General features: G+C 39.4%; 1 protein-coding gene across 4 annotated transcripts in view; it reads right to left on the bottom strand.

Moving 5' to 3' along the window:
* igsf5b (immunoglobulin superfamily, member 5b) overlaps positions 1–16,074 on the bottom strand; it is an 18,208-nt gene extending 2,134 nt beyond the window's left edge. Inside the window, exons 1-8 of one of the 4 annotated variants that reach the window (XM_008275949.1) lie at positions 15,873–16,073; positions 13,983–14,078; positions 11,005–11,310; positions 7,441–7,568; positions 4,255–4,420; positions 3,548–3,679; positions 1,301–1,325; positions 522–610 (exon numbers count right to left, since the gene is read on the bottom strand). In XM_008275949.1, the coding sequence (XP_008274171.1) occupies positions 522–610; positions 1,301–1,325; positions 3,548–3,679; positions 4,255–4,420; positions 7,441–7,568; positions 11,005–11,310; positions 13,983–14,031 (895 nt within the window). In that variant the 5' untranslated portion in view covers positions 14,032–14,078; positions 15,873–16,073. Of the gene's footprint in view, positions 1–521; positions 611–1,300; positions 1,326–3,547; positions 3,680–4,254; positions 4,421–7,440; positions 7,569–11,004; positions 11,311–13,982; positions 14,079–15,872 lie in introns of all 4 variants that reach the window. The other 3 variants (XM_008275948.1, XM_008275947.1, XM_008275950.1) reach the window with 3 other exon arrangements.
* Positions 16,075–18,147: the final 2,073 nt, after the last annotated feature.

Below are 18,147 nucleotides of genomic sequence, written 5' to 3'. Positions count from 1 at the left end.
TTCAATGTGATAAAGCAATGAACAAAAGAAACATGCCAGTTTTTTTCTCATTTTTCTTACACAAATCATATATAATTTACATTAAAAGAAGCCATTGTTTAAAGTAAAAGTGTGAATATTTTGCAGGCTCTTCAATCTTACTGAAACTGTAAAACCCATTTCAGTGAATATTAAAGACATTATTATATTGTAGAATTTAAGATAAATACAATAAATTACATGATTCATGCAAGTTTTACAAGAAAAACTGAAACTTGTCTAACTTGTGGTCAAAAATGGTCAACACTTGAAAGGTGGCCAATAGAGAAAATATACATGTGACACTGCTATATTATGCTGAAATGTCTCTGAGGGGCAAAAACACATTGAGTAACTTTTCATTCACTGGTAATGACTAAAAATCTATTTTACTAGTGGTATTGTAGTCATTTGTGAATCGATCAAAAAGCAGCACAGTAGGAACTTTTAATACATGTTCTTGATTTAAACAATTATCACAGTGAACTATGTCATTGTCTCACCTGTGGGGCCTTCATTTGAGTATCCCAGGTTGACCTTCCCCCCTGTTGCCTCAGCAACCGGGCTTCTCCCAAACACCGATTGGTCGAACCTGCAAATCCCCAAATGAACGGTCCAATGGAAAAGATAACCTTTAGCTGAGATATGGCAGAGTCACATTGTCAGAGGCCACGCTGTTGTGAAGAGACAATTTTCTTTTCCCACCGAGCTGCAGTATATCACGGGCCTCTGCATTGTTTTCATCACAAAGTGCTTCGACAGATAAAAAATGAACGCCATCATCATTTTTCCTTATATTTTATTGGTCCCAACCAAAGTGCTCAACTCTGACTCTGTATTTCAGCTGTACGGAATTGCTGACAAATATAATGTTTAATATATCAGCTTCTTAAATGAGCTAACGACAATTTGAATCCTAATTAAGTTGCTGCAAAATGTAGGGACTTTTTAATGTATGTAATTTCAAATTCATGTCTTCAATTTTCTTTTATAATGAGGATCAATAAAAACCCATTTATTCCCAGAAATAAGTCGTACGTATTAACTAAGATTCATGCTGAGTCTTCATATTTGCTCATGTAAAATATAAATGGAGCTCAATACAGTCAGTGCTGTGTCTCTGATTAGTAGAAGCTTCTTCTTCTCAAAGAAAGTCACTTTCTTGTAAAACGCCAGAGTAAATCTTAAAAGTTTAAAAAGTAAAGAAAATCTGTGGTTTTCATTGTATAAAAATAGCTGCACAAAGCAAAAGATGCCTAGAAAATAAGCTTTTAAATCTTACCTTATTGCCTCCTGTGGGCTTGCTTCTGAAAGGTAAAAAAAAAAAGGGGGGGGGCTTTACAATTATGAGCTATCAGCTGCTAACTTTATTATTCTCACTGCATTGACCACAGAACCAATGTGCTTGCTCACTGCATCTACAGCAATATGAAAGCTGTAAATGTCCCGCTGTTTATTAGTTTTGGGTTCCGCTCTAATATCATAGCCTCCAGTCAGCTTACAATTCAACAGTGAAAGCTGGAGCTGAGTGTTAATGAGTTTTGTAACATGGCTTCATAGTTGCCTTTGCCAAAGGTCCTCCTGGCCACAGCGAAAACACAACAATATAACAATGGTGCAGATGGTGCTTGCCTCAGGAGAGATATAAACTGTTCCTTTTGGAGGGAAATAGCCATTGTTATTATATTTTAAATCCCTGCTGTCACGCTGGCCAAAGTCTTTGAGGGTGACTGTATTAGATCCCTTCTACTTTTCCAATAATTACAAAGCATACATTACTCCCCATTGAGGTGGATTACTCAAAGAAGAGCTTAGTGACTTGGAAGTGTGCCACATCCTCTAACATGTGAAACATCCTCATGAAGTTAATTTAACTTGCTCGGGGATGCAGCGCTGAAGCTGTAAGACTGGAGCAAGGACAATGGTGAAGGAGGTATCAGCCGCTTCAGGTAAAGAATCAGCTGCCGGAGGAGAAAGGTCACACCTGCTTTATGATAATCCCTTAGCTCCAAACCATGGCCATGATTTGCAATGGTCCAGAATCAGTCATGGGGATTACACTGACTTAAAATGTGTGACTCAGGGCCACTTTTTGTTATCGCACGCAAACAGGCCTCCACCGCCTCCTAGACCAAGAATCCTCTCAGAGATGGCCTTTGTCACCTTTAGACTTTATTTATGCTCGCTGAATTTTTTTTTTTTTTTTCGGTGAAACTTGGATGATTACATTGATAACGCTTTGATAGCTATACAATAGGTATGAAGATGCAGATAGCAGTTGCTGAGCATCACTAAACACAGAGACTGGAAACAGGGAAGCAGAGTGACTCCAATTAAAGTTAATGAAATCCTCCTAATCAACACATTAGATCCAGGTTGTTTAATCCCTACAAAAATACAAGAATAGAAAATAAGATATGCAGTGAGGGTTTCCCCCCATTTCCAATCACTTCTTGTCATGCCCTGCAAGGAAGCTAATAAGATGCCCTAACTACACAAGCTGTGTCCACTCTGTGTGGCCATGTGTTACAGTATGTTCAGTCAAACATGCGGACTCATCTGGCAGGAACCAGATGTGAGTCAGGACCTCGTGTTCCCTGAGGTGTACTTTCGGCTGATGTACCAACAGCTGTAATTCTTTTGGCAAACAGGTTGAAAGTCTGTCCAGCGTCTCTATATTTCAACCAAACAACTGTCAGCTTTTCTTTTCATCTCAGTGGTCTTTATCAGACTCCACCACTGATTGACAGGGTTTAGATGATGGGACACAGCTCCTTTTTTTTTATTATTTTTTTTTTTATAGGGAATCGTCCCTGAAATTGCAGCCTCTTCTTCTGCAACATCATGTAGCCCCAGACAAACTATGTGCCTTATTAAAGTTGAATTACTGTTATTTGTCTGGTATTTCATAGACAACATTATTAAAAGGCAGTGCAGTATAACATTCAAGCCAGATGATTTTATAAAATTTAGAAATAAACTGCATAAACATCCTTTTAGTACATCTCTTTATCTCTGATTCACAGTTACGTAATGGTCTGTTTGTTGATACTCAAGGAAAACATATGAAGAGGTTTGTTCTGTGTAATGGATGTTATTATGAGATATAGATAAGGTACTCATAACTGAGTAAAAGACTGAACTAAAGTCACATTTAATCTGTTTACAGATAACAGCAGTGTTGATGATGCCTTGCAAAAAGGATGAGGAATAATATCAGTGCTCCGTCTTGTCCGTTTCTGGCGCTGATTTGGGACTCAAACTACCAACTCTGCAATCCTACTTCTCTAACCTTTGTGGCTGCTGTTTCCCAAGAAGTAAAGCTTTCTGCTGACAACTAATGTTCTGCTTTTGTCAGAAAAAATACTGCGTGCCCTTGTTGAAGGCCACCATGGGGCAGTGCCGAGTCACGGCATGCAACCACCTATCTTCTTCATTATACTTTAATCACAGTTTCTGCACTGGAAAAGCGCAGGGCGAGCTGACGTTTATTCACCTCGAGCAATTTAAGGAAGAGAAAAGTGCCTACTTGCTTGTCTCCTTTGTCTGTAACAGAGGACAGTGCAGATGCAGAGCAGGATGAGCAGCAGAAGTGCAGAGAGGGAGGCGGTCAACGCCAGCGGGACTGTGCAGTCATCGTCTTCCTGCACCACCTCTGCAACTGGGGGAGAGAAGGTCACATCATTGTTTTTAGTAAAGAAATGCTGAAGCAGTGTTGTAGCTCTACAATTCAATTAGACATTGGCAGGCTGAGAGTAGAGAAAGCGGTGTTTAATTTCCAGTTTTAATTTGTAGTCGGCAAGCTGGTTTTCGCTGAGGCAAACTGCTGTGAGTCAAGAAAATGTTACAACTGCAACTACAAATTGAACATTGCATAGATAAAAATGCATTATTTGTACAACATCTGAAAGCTTTGGAGGCTCACAGCCACAGCTCCACTGTGATGCAAACTCCTGCAGTGTTGATTTGGCAGCCCTTTTCTCTTCCACTTTCCTCTTCTATAATAATACTCAGTGATGATTCACATGAGAAAGGGGCAGGGAATAAATGGGGAGAGAACAAAATGAAACACAAAGAGAGACAGATTAAAAAAGAGAGAAACACAAAGAAACGCAGAGGAAGAAAACTTAACTAGGACAGAACAAAGTGAGGCTTGACAGACAACTCTGACTGTGCATTTGTGTGCATGTATGTACGGGTTGTTTAAGGTAAAATGGGATGTGTGCGTTTTCTCACCCACTGTTAGACGGATGCTGCTGTTCAGTGGTTTAGTGAGGGCAGACACGGAGGCCAGACAATCCACATTAGAACTCTTTGCTGCCGTCACGCTGAGGTTACTGGTCACAGTGAAGAGACTCTTTCCCGACTCTTCACTGCTGATGTTGTATTCGGCCTGGCTCACCTCCACACCATTCCCCAGGGAGAGAGAATTATTATTATTTAGAGCTCATTCTGCTCAGTAATTGGAACATTTACAATCTGACAGCGTTATTCTGTAAGTATCACAAACTCAACTGAGTTTAAAGGAACAGATCACCAACAAATGTTTACTGCACAGACAGATTTTTGAGAGAACAGTTCAGTTGTATCTTTAGTGTCCACATCCATGTTATTGTTTGCTGACATTTGAAATATTAGCTATAGCTCAACCCAGCAAAATAGGATCCAAAGCAATTGCTTGATTGTTCTTAGATTTGCAAATATGTAGATAATGTACATATTTGATATAAACTCCAAAGGCAACATTGCAGTTCAAATGTAATGACATGATAATCGACTTTGCTTCTAGCAGATGAATTTCAACATTGATTGATAACAGAGTTCTGTTTTCATTTAGCAGGGTTCAAGCAATAGCTAGTAGTGTTCATGGCCAGCTTTTTGTTTTTCCATTTTAGTGATCAGACACAAAGCACAGCTTAAGCTGCAGCAGGATAAATTTAATGGTGACCAAAGAACATTTCAATTGCGTAAAATGGGAAATATATGGTGGGGCGCCCAGATAGCTCGGCGGGTAGGGCGGGTAGGCCGGGCAGGCCGGGCGACCCACGTACAGGGGCTATAATCCCCGACGTAGCGGCCGTGGTTCGATTCCAGCCAGCGGCTCATTTGCTGCATGTCATTCCCCCACTCTCCTCCCCATGTTTCTATTGTCTATCTTCACTGTTAACTATCATTAAAGGTGGCAAAGCACAAAAAAAATCTTTAAAACATTTTTTAAAAGGGATATATGGTTGATCAAATCATCTTTTTTCATCTCTTCTTTATATAATGTGTACCTCACCATGACAGTGTATAGAGGCATTAATGTAGCAAAACTATTTGTCCATATGTATGGAGAGTTGTCTGTCTGTATCTCAATCCGGTCGTCAGAAGTGAGATTGGTCAATGTGTAAGAGATGTTGTCAATGCAAACCGGAATCTGCAAAAGTCATCTCACAATTTATCTGTCTGTAATCAGGTTTTCAAATGTGTAAAAAATCTGCTCACCTGTATTAAAATTTGGACATGTAATAAGAGTTGTCAATGGGGAAGCCGCTCAACTTAAATACATAGACTTTTCAACTACGAATACCTTGTAATGGAAAAATACTGCATCTGCATGAAGAATGTTAAAGCAAGTTTCTCTAAGTTTCTCTAACTTTCATTAAAGCTGAGTGGAAAGGTTACAGTCCCAAAATGTGTTCCCATAACATCTAGGTAAACACTAGTGGCTGTACATGGGAAGAAGAAGTTGTGCATCCCATGTGTTTAGACTATTGATGCCTGATCCTGCGTGTTTAGTCTTCTAATGTCTGTGAATGAGTACACCCTGTACACCCAGCTGTTGTTTTCCAGCATGGGATTGTTATACTACCGTTGAAGTAAAGACCACGCCTGTACATGTATAAGAATACTACGCTGCCTGCACTCATGTGTACTGTCCTGCAGACTGCTTGCATTCTGTATGACCTGTACCTTCAAAGCTTTGAATAAAACGAGACAAAGACAACTCGGACTACTGGACTTTATGTAGATCATAGAAAATTTCCTCAACAACCTCTGTACACACTGACGCCTCTTTGTATGCACTGACAACTCTTATTACATGTCCAAATTTTAATACAGGTGAGCAGATTTTTTACACATTTGAAAACCTAATTACAGACAGATAAATTGTGAGATGACTTTTGCAGATTCCAATTCGCATTGACAACTTCTTTAACATATTGACAAATCTCACTTTGGACAAACGGACTGAGATACAGACAGACAACTCTCCATACGCATGGACAAATACCTTTGCTACAATAATGCCCACATACAGTGTTCCCTAAAGGGTCAGGACAAGTCTTTGGGACACTTTCTCCCCAAAAAAAGTAATTCACCTGCACAAGCTAGAACTTAAATCTCACACTGTGACTTTGTTTTGCCAGAATCGATACCTGGAAAATTAGAAAATGGCAAATGGCCTTGTAGGCCAAGGGGCACGAGTCTTATTGATGACTGGAAAAATCATTTGCATGCAGAAGAAAGATCCCTTTATGACTGCAAAGCACGTCGAGAATGCTCTGGTGGATGGTTGTCAAGAGAAAACTTGATGCACTTGCAAACCTCACAAGTTCTATAAACTATTAAAAGAAATGACAAATGTGTGGAAAAAAGCTCATGAGCCAAAGTCCCACCTCACCTGATGTGGTTTGGACATGTATGACTGCCAACTGACGTGGTACACTGGCATTTATTTAATTTTACTGTTTATTTTTGCAGGGACAATTCACAATTGAAAGTAATTGCCACCTAGCAGCTAATTTACATCTGTTGTCCCTAAGCAGGTGGACGAAAACAAGCACAGCATCACAATTATGCTGCATGAAAAACAACACATAAAAGTCCATCATACTGAGGATTTTACTGCAGACGGAAGCAATAGGATGAATGCAGAGATATATAGCAACATTCTTTGTCCTCAGGTTCAGCCACATATATCAAAACTCAATGCAACATTTTATGATAGAGCAATACGAAACATAAAGGCAAAGCAACTATAGAGCTTTTCAGGGTGAAACAGGGGAACAGCCTCAAATGTTTGAGTCAATCACACAACTTCACTTGAATAAGCTGAGCTGAAGCAATCTGAATCTGTTTAATTCCTTTTTTTAATAAATTAATTTTTTGTCTTAATTATTTTTAGTAGAGCAGAGGAGAGAGACAGGAAAGGGGGGAGACGAATGGGCAGAGACCTGCAGCAAAGGGCCATGAGCAGGATTTGAACTCATGACTGCTGTGTCAGTGACTATATTCCCTGTCATGGGACGCCATCTCTGGTTGAGCTACCAGGCCTGTCTAATTGCTTTTTAAGTGAAATTAACTATTAACTAAACTTAACTTTCACTAGACAGGGTCTTTAAAGATGGTAAATGTGAGAATGTCTGTTGTATTTACCGTTTTGCCATTCACTTGCCATCGTAAAGTTGGTTGAGGGTACCATCCTGCAGCTTGGCATTCAAACAGGACCGACTGCCCCTTAAACGCCAGCTTGTTCTCCCCAAAGACTGTCACGCTGCCCACTTCTGCATTTAGAAAAACAAGTGCACTTACAATGTTGAATGATGCATTTCCTTTCCTTGTTGAAATGCAGCATATTGTATCCACATTTGCAACTACCGTATGCATAAGTGTAAGCGTGCTTATGAATGTTGACAAAACTGGGTAGGATTCTATGAATTTCATCAACAGCCTCCTTTGAAATTCATGTATTTGGATGAATGCATCTCTACCCAGACAAGAACATCACCTCTTCAGTTGGCCCGATCGCTTACAAAAGATGGCTTTCATTTGTCCCAAGTGATTGATCACATGTCTCTAAGTCTCAATTGGCTGACAAATGCTTCTCCTCTTTTCCCCTTCATCTCCTTTCCCTGCCAGCCAAATAAGCCACCGAAAACCCAGGGAGATACAGTATCTCATATGTGAAGTCTATTGTCTGGCAGAATGAACGGCGGTGGATGCAACAGACAATTGCTATAGACAGAAAGATAATTGCAGAAGCGTCGGTGCTTTGTCTAAGCGAATGACATGTCGGTGTTGATTTAGGTTTGAATCCTCAGATGCTTTGTACGCATTATTGGCTGTCCCTTTTCTCCAGGAGCTTTCATTTGATGTCTGATTTGGTGTCATAAACACCATCCTATTCTTTTATTGACCGGTTCTGATAGTGCACTTCAGCCACTCTTATGGAATAAAGGCTGGCGAGGAACCAGCAGCCTCATTTGCACTGACTGATGAGGAGCTCTTGGCGATCATGGCTGATTGATACATCTGAACAGAAAAAGAATGACATCAGCACTCCTTCACAAAGCTCCAACCTAAGTGATCCCTGAAATAAGGTTTCATATGGTTTGTTAATCACTGTAGGGAAACTGGCAGTGGGCTGTGTGAAGCAGGGAGCCTTCAGCTAACTCCAGTGATTTTTCAACAGAAACTAAATTGTTATTTCAAGCATAGTTTTTATTAATTTGTACATGTCCATGTGTAGAATTGGTGTGTATGCAGTTTGTATTAAATGAACAGTCTATAACACTGGGTAGGAGTTCATTCCAGTGGCTATATTTCCTGTACTTCTACAGGCTAATTACCACAGGCATCTTCCGTCTTCTCTGATTTATGTCAGAGTTTTCCTTTTCTCCAGCTCTTTGCCTTCACATCAGCTCCTGATCACAGTCAACAGCACACGCAAATGCATTGCATTTGTGATTGAGTGAGAATAAGAAATAAGCAGAGAAAGAGCAGTGAGATGGTGTGGTCATATTTACATCATCCTTATGTGGAACAATTAAAGCAGGGAGTGTGGATGATAGCGCGCAGAGCCAACCAGCCTCGATGTAAATTTGTGGCTCCATTCCAGCGGTATATTTGAGGCCGCAGTGCACAAATCACGGACAGAGTTGCTGACTGTTAACTGGGCGTGCCAGGATGCACAATTAATTCAAAGGCTATGTCAGGCCATAGTGATCCTCTGCATCCAGACTGGAGGGCCTGATTCACCACACACTACTGTTAATGGCTGCATATGTCAGTGGGGATTTGTGGTACTGGCAGCGATCGGGGCTCTCTCTCTGTAATATATTGGAGGCAATGGGTCATTGGTTTTGTTTCCTGTCGCTTTGTGCAGAGAAGATGTTTCCGTGCTGATTTTTTTTTTTTTTTTAGCTGAGCCCTCAGTTCAAGTGCACGTAGCAGGGATGCAAATGAACTGAATGATAAGGTCAAGAGAGAAACACAGATCCAAGCAAAATCTTAAAGAATTTATTGTTTTGTCATTTTGTTTGATGCATGCTACTTCCATGTAAACCCAAACTGTGCTGTCAGCAGCACAGAATGATTAATATGTTCTTAAACTACTGACATTCACAATAGTCACCAATGGGATCAAAAGAGGGGATATTAGCAAGTTCAGAATTTCCGGCAACGTAACAAAATTATTTATTTTCAACCAGACTGTGAATAAAAAGATATTAAATCAAATCCAAACCTGAAATATGACATGGGCTGGCTTTTTAAGGCTACATTTGTCCTTCTTTTTGTGTAGTAATTCAGATGGAAGTGAATGTGCAGCTGTTGGTAGAGAAAACATTTAACCACTCATACCAGTGATCCATGTGTGTTCTTTCCTCAAAGATGACATTTTGGTCCTGTCTAGTAGATAGTTGGCCTCATTTGAGACTTACATTTAATTATTTTAGCTAGTAAAGGATTGAATATAAATAAAGTATGAGAAAAAAATAGAATTTCTCTCACTGCTCTACCCTCTCTTCATCAAAAAACGAAATTCCTCCAGCCTTCATCATTTTTGTTCAGTCCTTAAATTGTGCAAATGGTATGGCTGTTTAAAATGCAGAAATTTCACTGGTATCAGATGTTTTTTCTTTAGTAAACACTATAAGGGAATTCCCGCTTGTTAAAATTCTGGTTCACACTGCAGTGTTTTCCAGCTCGCGATAACAACTCCATCAGAACTGCAGAGAGCTACTGATTCTTATCAAGCCCTGAATCTTAAGTCCTCAGCAAATGTGCCTCTCTGTCCTCACACAGCTTACTCCCCCTGGCAAGGCATCTGTATAATAAACTTTAAATGAGGAGAGGAGAGGAGAGGAGAGGAGAGGAGACGAGAGGAGAGGAGAGGAGAGGAGAGATTGGCTGTAGCTGCAGCCTGTAAATTCTGCTCTGCTGCCTCTTCTGACTGGCATGGAGTCTGGCCCTTTCCAACTTGTATTTATATCTGTGCTCCAATCAATTCCTATCTCCGACACCACCCACGCTGTCATTAACAGTGTCACAGAGACCATCAAACATGCCTGGGCAACTTCACTCCACCATACAGGCCTTAACGATTTCCCATCCTTGGTATACACCATGATTGATCATTCGGGCACCAGTTCAGCTGCTTTTACACAAAACTGAAAACTTTCCCTCTTCAATCTCCCACTTCAAAGCAAATTAAAACAAAGAAACTTAATTAAGATGTGCACATTGAACGCTGAGGCTAAATACTCCTTCTTTTGTCTTTTTGTGAATAGAGCAGGCAGCGGGTAGGTGGGCAGAATCAAAGCAGCTACACAACTTTTGCTTAGTCCCTTCATTTACTTCTTTTTGTACATGCTGCTTTCTGCTTCATCAAGGTTAAATTCAGTGTGTTTCTGCACTCTCTCACATGGCAATGGTTTTCAAGAGACCTGCCATCTGCTTGGATTCTTTGGCTGGTTCGTGCGTATGCATGTGTGTATGTGTGCACAGACTGTTGTTTGAGTATCCTTGAGAGAAGCTTGCCGCACAAAAAGCCTTTGAAATTCTTTGAAGCAGAAATAGAAACAGAAGCATTTCTTTGTTGCCTTCCTGCTACAATGAATCAAGGTAAACCACACACATGCATGCATAAACGCATGTATATAGTGTCTCTGCTGGTTCTCTCTTACAGACATACGTACACGGACATGTGAATGTACAAACCTTGCACAAACAGACGTGCTGTTTTCCTTTCAATGCCCTGGAGGTCACAGGTGACTGATCCCTGGTTGTGCCTCTCAGTGCTCTTCAGGACAAACACCCAGCCGTCTCCTTTGTCTTTTTCGGCCGTCACATTTGGGTTGACAGAAGGCAGGACGCCGACTTCCTTGGAGATGGTGAGTGTTGCAGTACCGTTCAGCAGCCACACCATAACAGTCCACTTGCTGGAGGAGCTGCAGGTGAAACGGGCCTCGTCCCCTCGCAGGACTGTCAGGGCCAAAGGTGACAGCTTCATCTGAGCTCCAACAGCTAAAGACATGGAACAGTGTAACAAGTTGTGTTAACAAATGACATGACCAAATCTCCTACAGCCAGCAACCAATTAGCTTTTCTTAATATAAATCCTAAACTCAGGGGGAACAGCTAGCTTGACTCTATGCCATGGCAACAAAAATCACCTTTCAACACATCTAAGCTTTACATACTGTTACATGCTGTTTGTTCAATCCACACATTTAAAACCATTTTTTTTAAAGTAAAAATAGCCAACTGTGGTTATTTGCTGGACTACTGTACTATCATACCTGTCAGGTTGCTAGGCAACCAGCAGAGGCTCTGAATTTCCCCAAATGTTGATCTATTGCATTTAAAAGACCTAATCAAGAAGTTAGTTGTGCAATAACACATAATCTTCATAGTTCCAGTTTCACATCTGACCTGAAAACAATCACACAAACTATACAGATGCAGTTCAACAACAACTAAATGCTTCTCTTCTCTCAAGTGACATCAGCACAGGTAGAATTTAGCAGGATATCCAAACCCTTAACTTTTTTTAAATTGCTAACCGACTCCTGCAAAATGCAGACAGATGTTCACATACAGTGTGATCAAGCAGCAGAAATGTCTGACTGACATTTGATAAGGTGTCATCAATATATTATGGAGGAAGAGACTGTGTATTTCATATTCAGTAGCGAAGCTGGAATAAGACTAGGGAAGGTATCTAATAAAAGAACAGAAAATGTGTTCATTTAGTTTGTCCAAAGAACAGACAAACTTAAGATCAAGTGTGACTCTGTAAAAACAAACTCAGTTGTGAATTCATGGGTTATCATTCATTTATATGGTAATCATCTATTTACAATCAGTTACTTATATGTGTGTTCATTTTCAGAGAAACAAATTGTGTTTGTATTTTCAGGTTGTTGCTGCTTCCAGCACAGCAGATGTGTGTTGCAGTGTTACATAAATAAGGTGAAAAATAGAGAGCTTAGGGTATTACAGGCAATGGGTTCCTTTGTCAACATATGGGATATAGACTTAGAGTTTTGGATATGTGATGTACCCATCGAAAGAACTATAAATAGGCTGTTTTGCTTGTATTTCTCTGGACAAATTCTGCTTTTCTCCCTATTGCAATACATAAATTTACCAAGCAACCTGTCAGTGTTTGGTGTTTTATGTTTTTAAGGTCATAAGAGTCGCAGTTGTTCCTCCAAGACGATTTCAGCAGAGTGACAGGGCCAATATGGGTTACTGTTTTTTCTCATAAGTGGGTGTACAAATCTGAACCTTTCCCAAAAAAAAAAGGACTCAGTGAGTGCCACTCTCAAACAAATTCACCAAAACATTCAACACATGAGGAGAGTGAATAGCAGAATAACAGCACAGCTCACCAAATCTGTTTCTTGCTGTGGATGTCCAGATGGAGATTTGTATTTTTGATTTAGCCAGAATCATGACAGAATAAAAATAGAATCAAAGAAGAAATAATTAAAGGATAGTGTAAAAATATCCGATATTCTGCAGATTGTTTTGTTTTGTTTTGTTTCTATGTGCAAGAATACAGATTTCAGAGACATCTTTGACAGCTGATGGCATTCTTCAGGAATAATATTTCTCAGAAACAAGTCAAAACTATCCATGTCGATCCATGTGAGTCCTATACAATATACAGTTTCTCTCAATCAATAAGATATGATAAAACAGAATGAAATAGAGACAAGCTGAGACAGAAAGAAAAAGAGGAAAAAAGAAAGTTAAAAAGGGTTGAACGTGGGAGGTTAGTCTGCTGATAAGACTGTTAAAGTTTTAAAAGGTTGCCATTTCTCAAAGAATTTCTCAGAGTTTCATCACCTCATACCAGATTGTTTCTGGTTTTATATAAAATAAATAAATAAATAAATAAATAACATCCTTGAGCCATTGAGTCTCGAACATTTTAGAGAGTAAACATTTTAACACTAGCCTGCAACAAACAACAAGACCAGATGACATGGAAACTAAAATAGATGAACAGAATCTGTGAGGAAGCACTAATAACCCACTGAGCTCTAAATGTTAGGCAGTACTCTTCAGGCGTTCTATAAACTTCACACAGTCACACAAATGCACACTTCCACGGTCGAATTTCAGGATATCTTTGTGGCTTTCTATCATTGACGAATGAAGGAGGAAAAAAATGAATATTAATGGCAAACCTTGAAATGTGAGATAACAGGTTTATGGCACAGTACTCAGGGTGATGTATAACTTGTTTGTGGTGAGCTAACTGCGTTACCTTCTACAGCCAGCATGCGGAGTCGTAAATTATGCATCCCTTTAGGAAATTAGGTCTGAGAAATATCTAGGCCAGCCTATACAGCAATTTCTTTTCATTGCTATCAGAGAATGGCAAACTAATGAGCATAATTTGTGCTTCCTCCTATTGGGACCACGAACTAGTGACTCTGAAGTCCCCCGACCACTGGATACATCTAACTGTTAACTAGATAGGCAGCCATTTTTAAGAAAATTAATTATAAAGTGCAGATAGATCATTAGGCCCCTAATTACTGTCTGTGGGTTTAATCTGAAGGGTGCCGCTATCAAGCACACCGCAGCACTGAATGTGGTCGTTAATACAGGCACATTACCGGCCTCAGTGCCACATCTCCAGTCAAACAAGCTGCTGTGTTTGCTTTGAGCTGAACTCTTACCTTCAATCCTGCATGAAAGTAGGAGGACTAACAGAGGAAAGGTATCCATGTTTAATCAGTTGATCCAGTCAATCCATTGTTCAATGGGAAATGGTCCTAAAACAAAAAAATATTCAGTTATTCTCTGCATAGGTGCCTGGTAGATCACAATCACCTCGCAAGGATGGCAATGTAAGTCTGGTTTACTGACGAGAATATCAACAATCATTGGGTGAACTGTTATGGTTTTTGGTACAACCATTCATGGTCCACAGAGGGTGAATTATGTCAACTTTGGTGGTCCTGTGACTTTTCCTCTGGGACCAGGAGCAGGTCGAAATTTTCATTTATGCTGTAGAATATCTTAACATCTACATGACAAACTGACACTTTTTTGGGTTTTCTTTAGAGACACATTCATGGTTGTCAGAGGATGAAGCCACCCTAAGGTTGTTATCTGTGATATTAAAGGAAATGACCTGACAGCTATTGAATGAGATTGTCATCAAAATTTCCCCTCCCTGAGGATGAACTATAAGAACTTATAGAATGCCATAACTTCCCATACAGGGCCATCTTCAAGTCAAAAATGTAATTTAAATTTTTACGTAATAACATTCCCATTTACCTCAGCTGTAATTTGTGTTTTCCGTGATATTTAGCAAATGTCCCACTATGATGGCAAACATGGTAAATATTCTTGATTAGTCCAAGTGGGGCAAAATATTGATACGGATATACATCATATCACTTCCTCTTGCGATACATTATCAATATATTGGGGCCAAATATCGGCATTTTTACTCAAGCCTGCAGGTCTGAACAGATTCTCACAACTGATTTGTAAGTGCAAGTGAACTAACCTGCATTGAGGAAGAAACTCAAATGGCAGACTGAATGATTATTATTAAAACTGAAAAACAATGATATTACAGACACACAGTGACACCAGAGTGCAGTGAATAAATTCACAATTCCTGCTTTATTAATTTTTGCTGGTAGTTTCACAAATATCATGATATTCGTAAACTGTTTTGCAATGCATCAAGTATATATGTTCTTGACACCATCATTATCCTTGGTAATGTGTTGTGATTGTATCCTACAGTACGTTGCTTCTACCACTACTGCTCAATATCCATTTTTTTACAACTATCAGTGTGGACATGCTGGCATTAAAAATTTTGTTTAAGCCTACAATGTGCCAAAGTACAGATTTTCAGTGCTGCTACAGTCTTCTTTAACAAATCGTGTGCATATCTTTTGTTGTAAGCTGTTAGAGAATTAAAAGACAAAAGGACTTTCTCATCTTTCAAGTTCATCTCACAATAGAATGAAGCTTTTCTGGAAGAGAAACAAAAGCAGGTACCAAATTCTTTTTCTGTTAAATTTAAATCATTTCTTATTTTATTAACTCTGAGCTTGATGCATTATTCATTTGGGCCTTTCAAATAGCATTGAACTCTGGGTTTACAGAAATTTAAATGCATCAATGCAAATGCAGTCTGTCCAACCTGAAGAGTCAAAACAAATTACAGCAAATGTAGTTAAAGCTGAATAAGACTTATACGCAACATGATCATCTGTTTACTGCATATTTCTTGTTTTTACGCCTGCTGATTGTCCATGCAGAGAGATCTTTTACTCTCTGATTACTTGTCTCTGATTACAGAAGTATACAGTAGAATATTTCTGTACAGTGGTCAGAATACAGCAATTTCAGGTCAAAGTATAATTTTATGCTTGGAAACACACCAACCAACCTAATAAAATCACTGAGATCTTGTAAACAAGTAACTTCATGCACTACACCTGTCTCTTCACCATTAATTTCTCACGGAGTTGAGATCAGCCTTTACAGTCCAAGTTACAATAAATATCCATGAATCACACTGTGTCTGTTTGACTCACCTCAGTCTCTATGGTACAGCAGCAAGCGTCACACACAGTGGATACATCGCAGCAATGCTGCCTCTTCTTCATGCCTGGTGCTCAGTCAAATCACCCAAAACTGTCCCGTTAAATATTACCAAACTCAGTGGGAACTTTGCCCCATGCTACACACACTCACATGTAAACACACACAGTGACTCAGACTGCAAACAATACCCCTTGTAAGGCTCCAGTTCCCAGGGGCCTGACAACGAAGCCCCCTCCCTCTTCATAATAATGGATTTATTCTGGATGTCTTATCCAGATGATATATGTGGAAAATGTTTGATATATTGTCTGGAGGGGTTCATTTTAGAAAATGGGAACACACTTTTATCAAAGCCAGACTGCTGACAGATCTGATTTGTGTTCAGCACTTTGCCAAAACACCTTTCCAGCAGGAAGTACACTTACTTGGTTGTTGTCGTTAAGTACACTTTGAGGTATATGTACTTCACTTGAGTGGTTTCAATTTTATGGCAGTTGATACTTCTGCTCCAGTTCTACTACCATTCACAGGAAAATACTGTGGTTTTCACCCCATGACATTTTTTTTTGACAACTATTCAGATTAAGAATGTATACTAAGAGACAAGTCATCCTGCATCAAATTTGATTCATACTCATCATCACAAATAGACTACATCATTGTGATGCACTTTTTACTCGTCTTCTTAAAGACTATTGGAGGGATGCAACTTATCGACAGTTCTGCTACTAGACTGTAAACAAAAACCGAGAAGCGTGAACATATCACTCCAGTCGTGGCAACTCTGCACTGGCTGCATCCTATTGAATTGATTGTAAACTTCTTGTACTTGCATATAAACCCTTAGTTTTGGGCAATTTATAACTAATCTTTATTAGCAGAAACCTAAGCCAGATCCCTTATTTATGCCAAATCCATTGTTTATGACAGTTGTCAAGCAGAAATGTAAAGATGTTCCTAATAAATGCACTGTCAATCAATAATTAATTAATAGAATTTTAAAAAATCATCATACTGAACATTTGCCCTGTGTAGATAATGGTATTACAAAACATGCAAAATTACAAATATGACTGTCACAGATCACGTGTCATTTAAATACAGTGATGTTATACTTGCTAGTACTGGCCTTATTCAGTGTATGTAAGCAGCCTGGATGTCATTAAGTGTCAGAAAAGACTTTGTCATGGTGCCTCCTTACTAGTTAAACCCCCAAAATTCTCTTTCCTTTTTTAACACAGAAGCGCCCCTTCCTATGGTTGCTGTAGCATTTAACCGTAAGACGCTCCACCTGGCAATGCAACCAAGTACTACAGTTAATCTATGTTACTTAAAGAGGGTATTATTGAGATAAATGGTATCAAATTTGACCTCAGCATGGACAGATACTAAATATGAAATGGCCTGACAGAGGGAAAAAACACTTGATCGTGACATCCCTGCTCTCAGTGGCTCACCAACAGCCCACATCACAAGTTCTCTGCTGCCTTATATCCCAACATCAGCCCTTAGATCTTCTCCTGTTGGCTCTCTGGCTCCCCAAAACCCCAGCAAATTGAAAAGTGTGAATGCAGCTTTTTGCAGCGATGCTCCCAAGCTGTGGAATAACATACCCGAAGTCAACAGGCAGGTTCTGTTCAAACTTTTAAACAGCACTTTAAAATATAACTTTTTAAATTGCTTTTTTTTTTTTTTTTTAAATTTATGTTAAGGCACTTTGAGTTACATGTATTGCATAAAAGGTGCTATACAATTTAAGTAGTAGTAGTAGTAGTAGTAGTATTGTTCATAGGTTGTAATATATAATAGACTGTTACTGATTAAACTATAGCTTCCTAACCAATATGACCCTTGCAAAGAACGCAATCACAAAGAAAATAAATGTGTTCAAGCTTTCACCTCACAAAAGGACCTAGGTTATTCTTCCACCACATCTCTACCCACATCTTAAAATAAACAAAAAGCGAATTACTCAGTTTTATTCTTGGCTCCTGGCCTGTGGTGGTCCTGCATAGATGACAGGCTATTGTGAACATATTGAGCACATTACTAATGCTTGGCCAATACTATACATGCCTGGACATTTTTAACCTTGTTATCTAATAATAATATAAGTGTATGTTCCTGTCCACCTCTACCCAGAATCTCTGGGGACAAGGCATTTGCTTTCCGGTACGCCCCTGCACTGCTCAACATGCACAATGGTCCATTGATCTATAAATATGCCAACAAAGGAGTTTAAAATAAACCCTAATAGAACCACTG

The sequence above is a fragment of the Stegastes partitus genome, unplaced genomic scaffold, assembly GCF_000690725.1.
Source record: "Stegastes partitus isolate 25-593 unplaced genomic scaffold, Stegastes_partitus-1.0.2 Scaffold62, whole genome shotgun sequence".
Taxonomy (NCBI): Eukaryota; Metazoa; Chordata; class Actinopteri; family Pomacentridae; genus Stegastes; species Stegastes partitus.
This window is presented reverse-complemented; position numbering and strand designations above follow the sequence as displayed.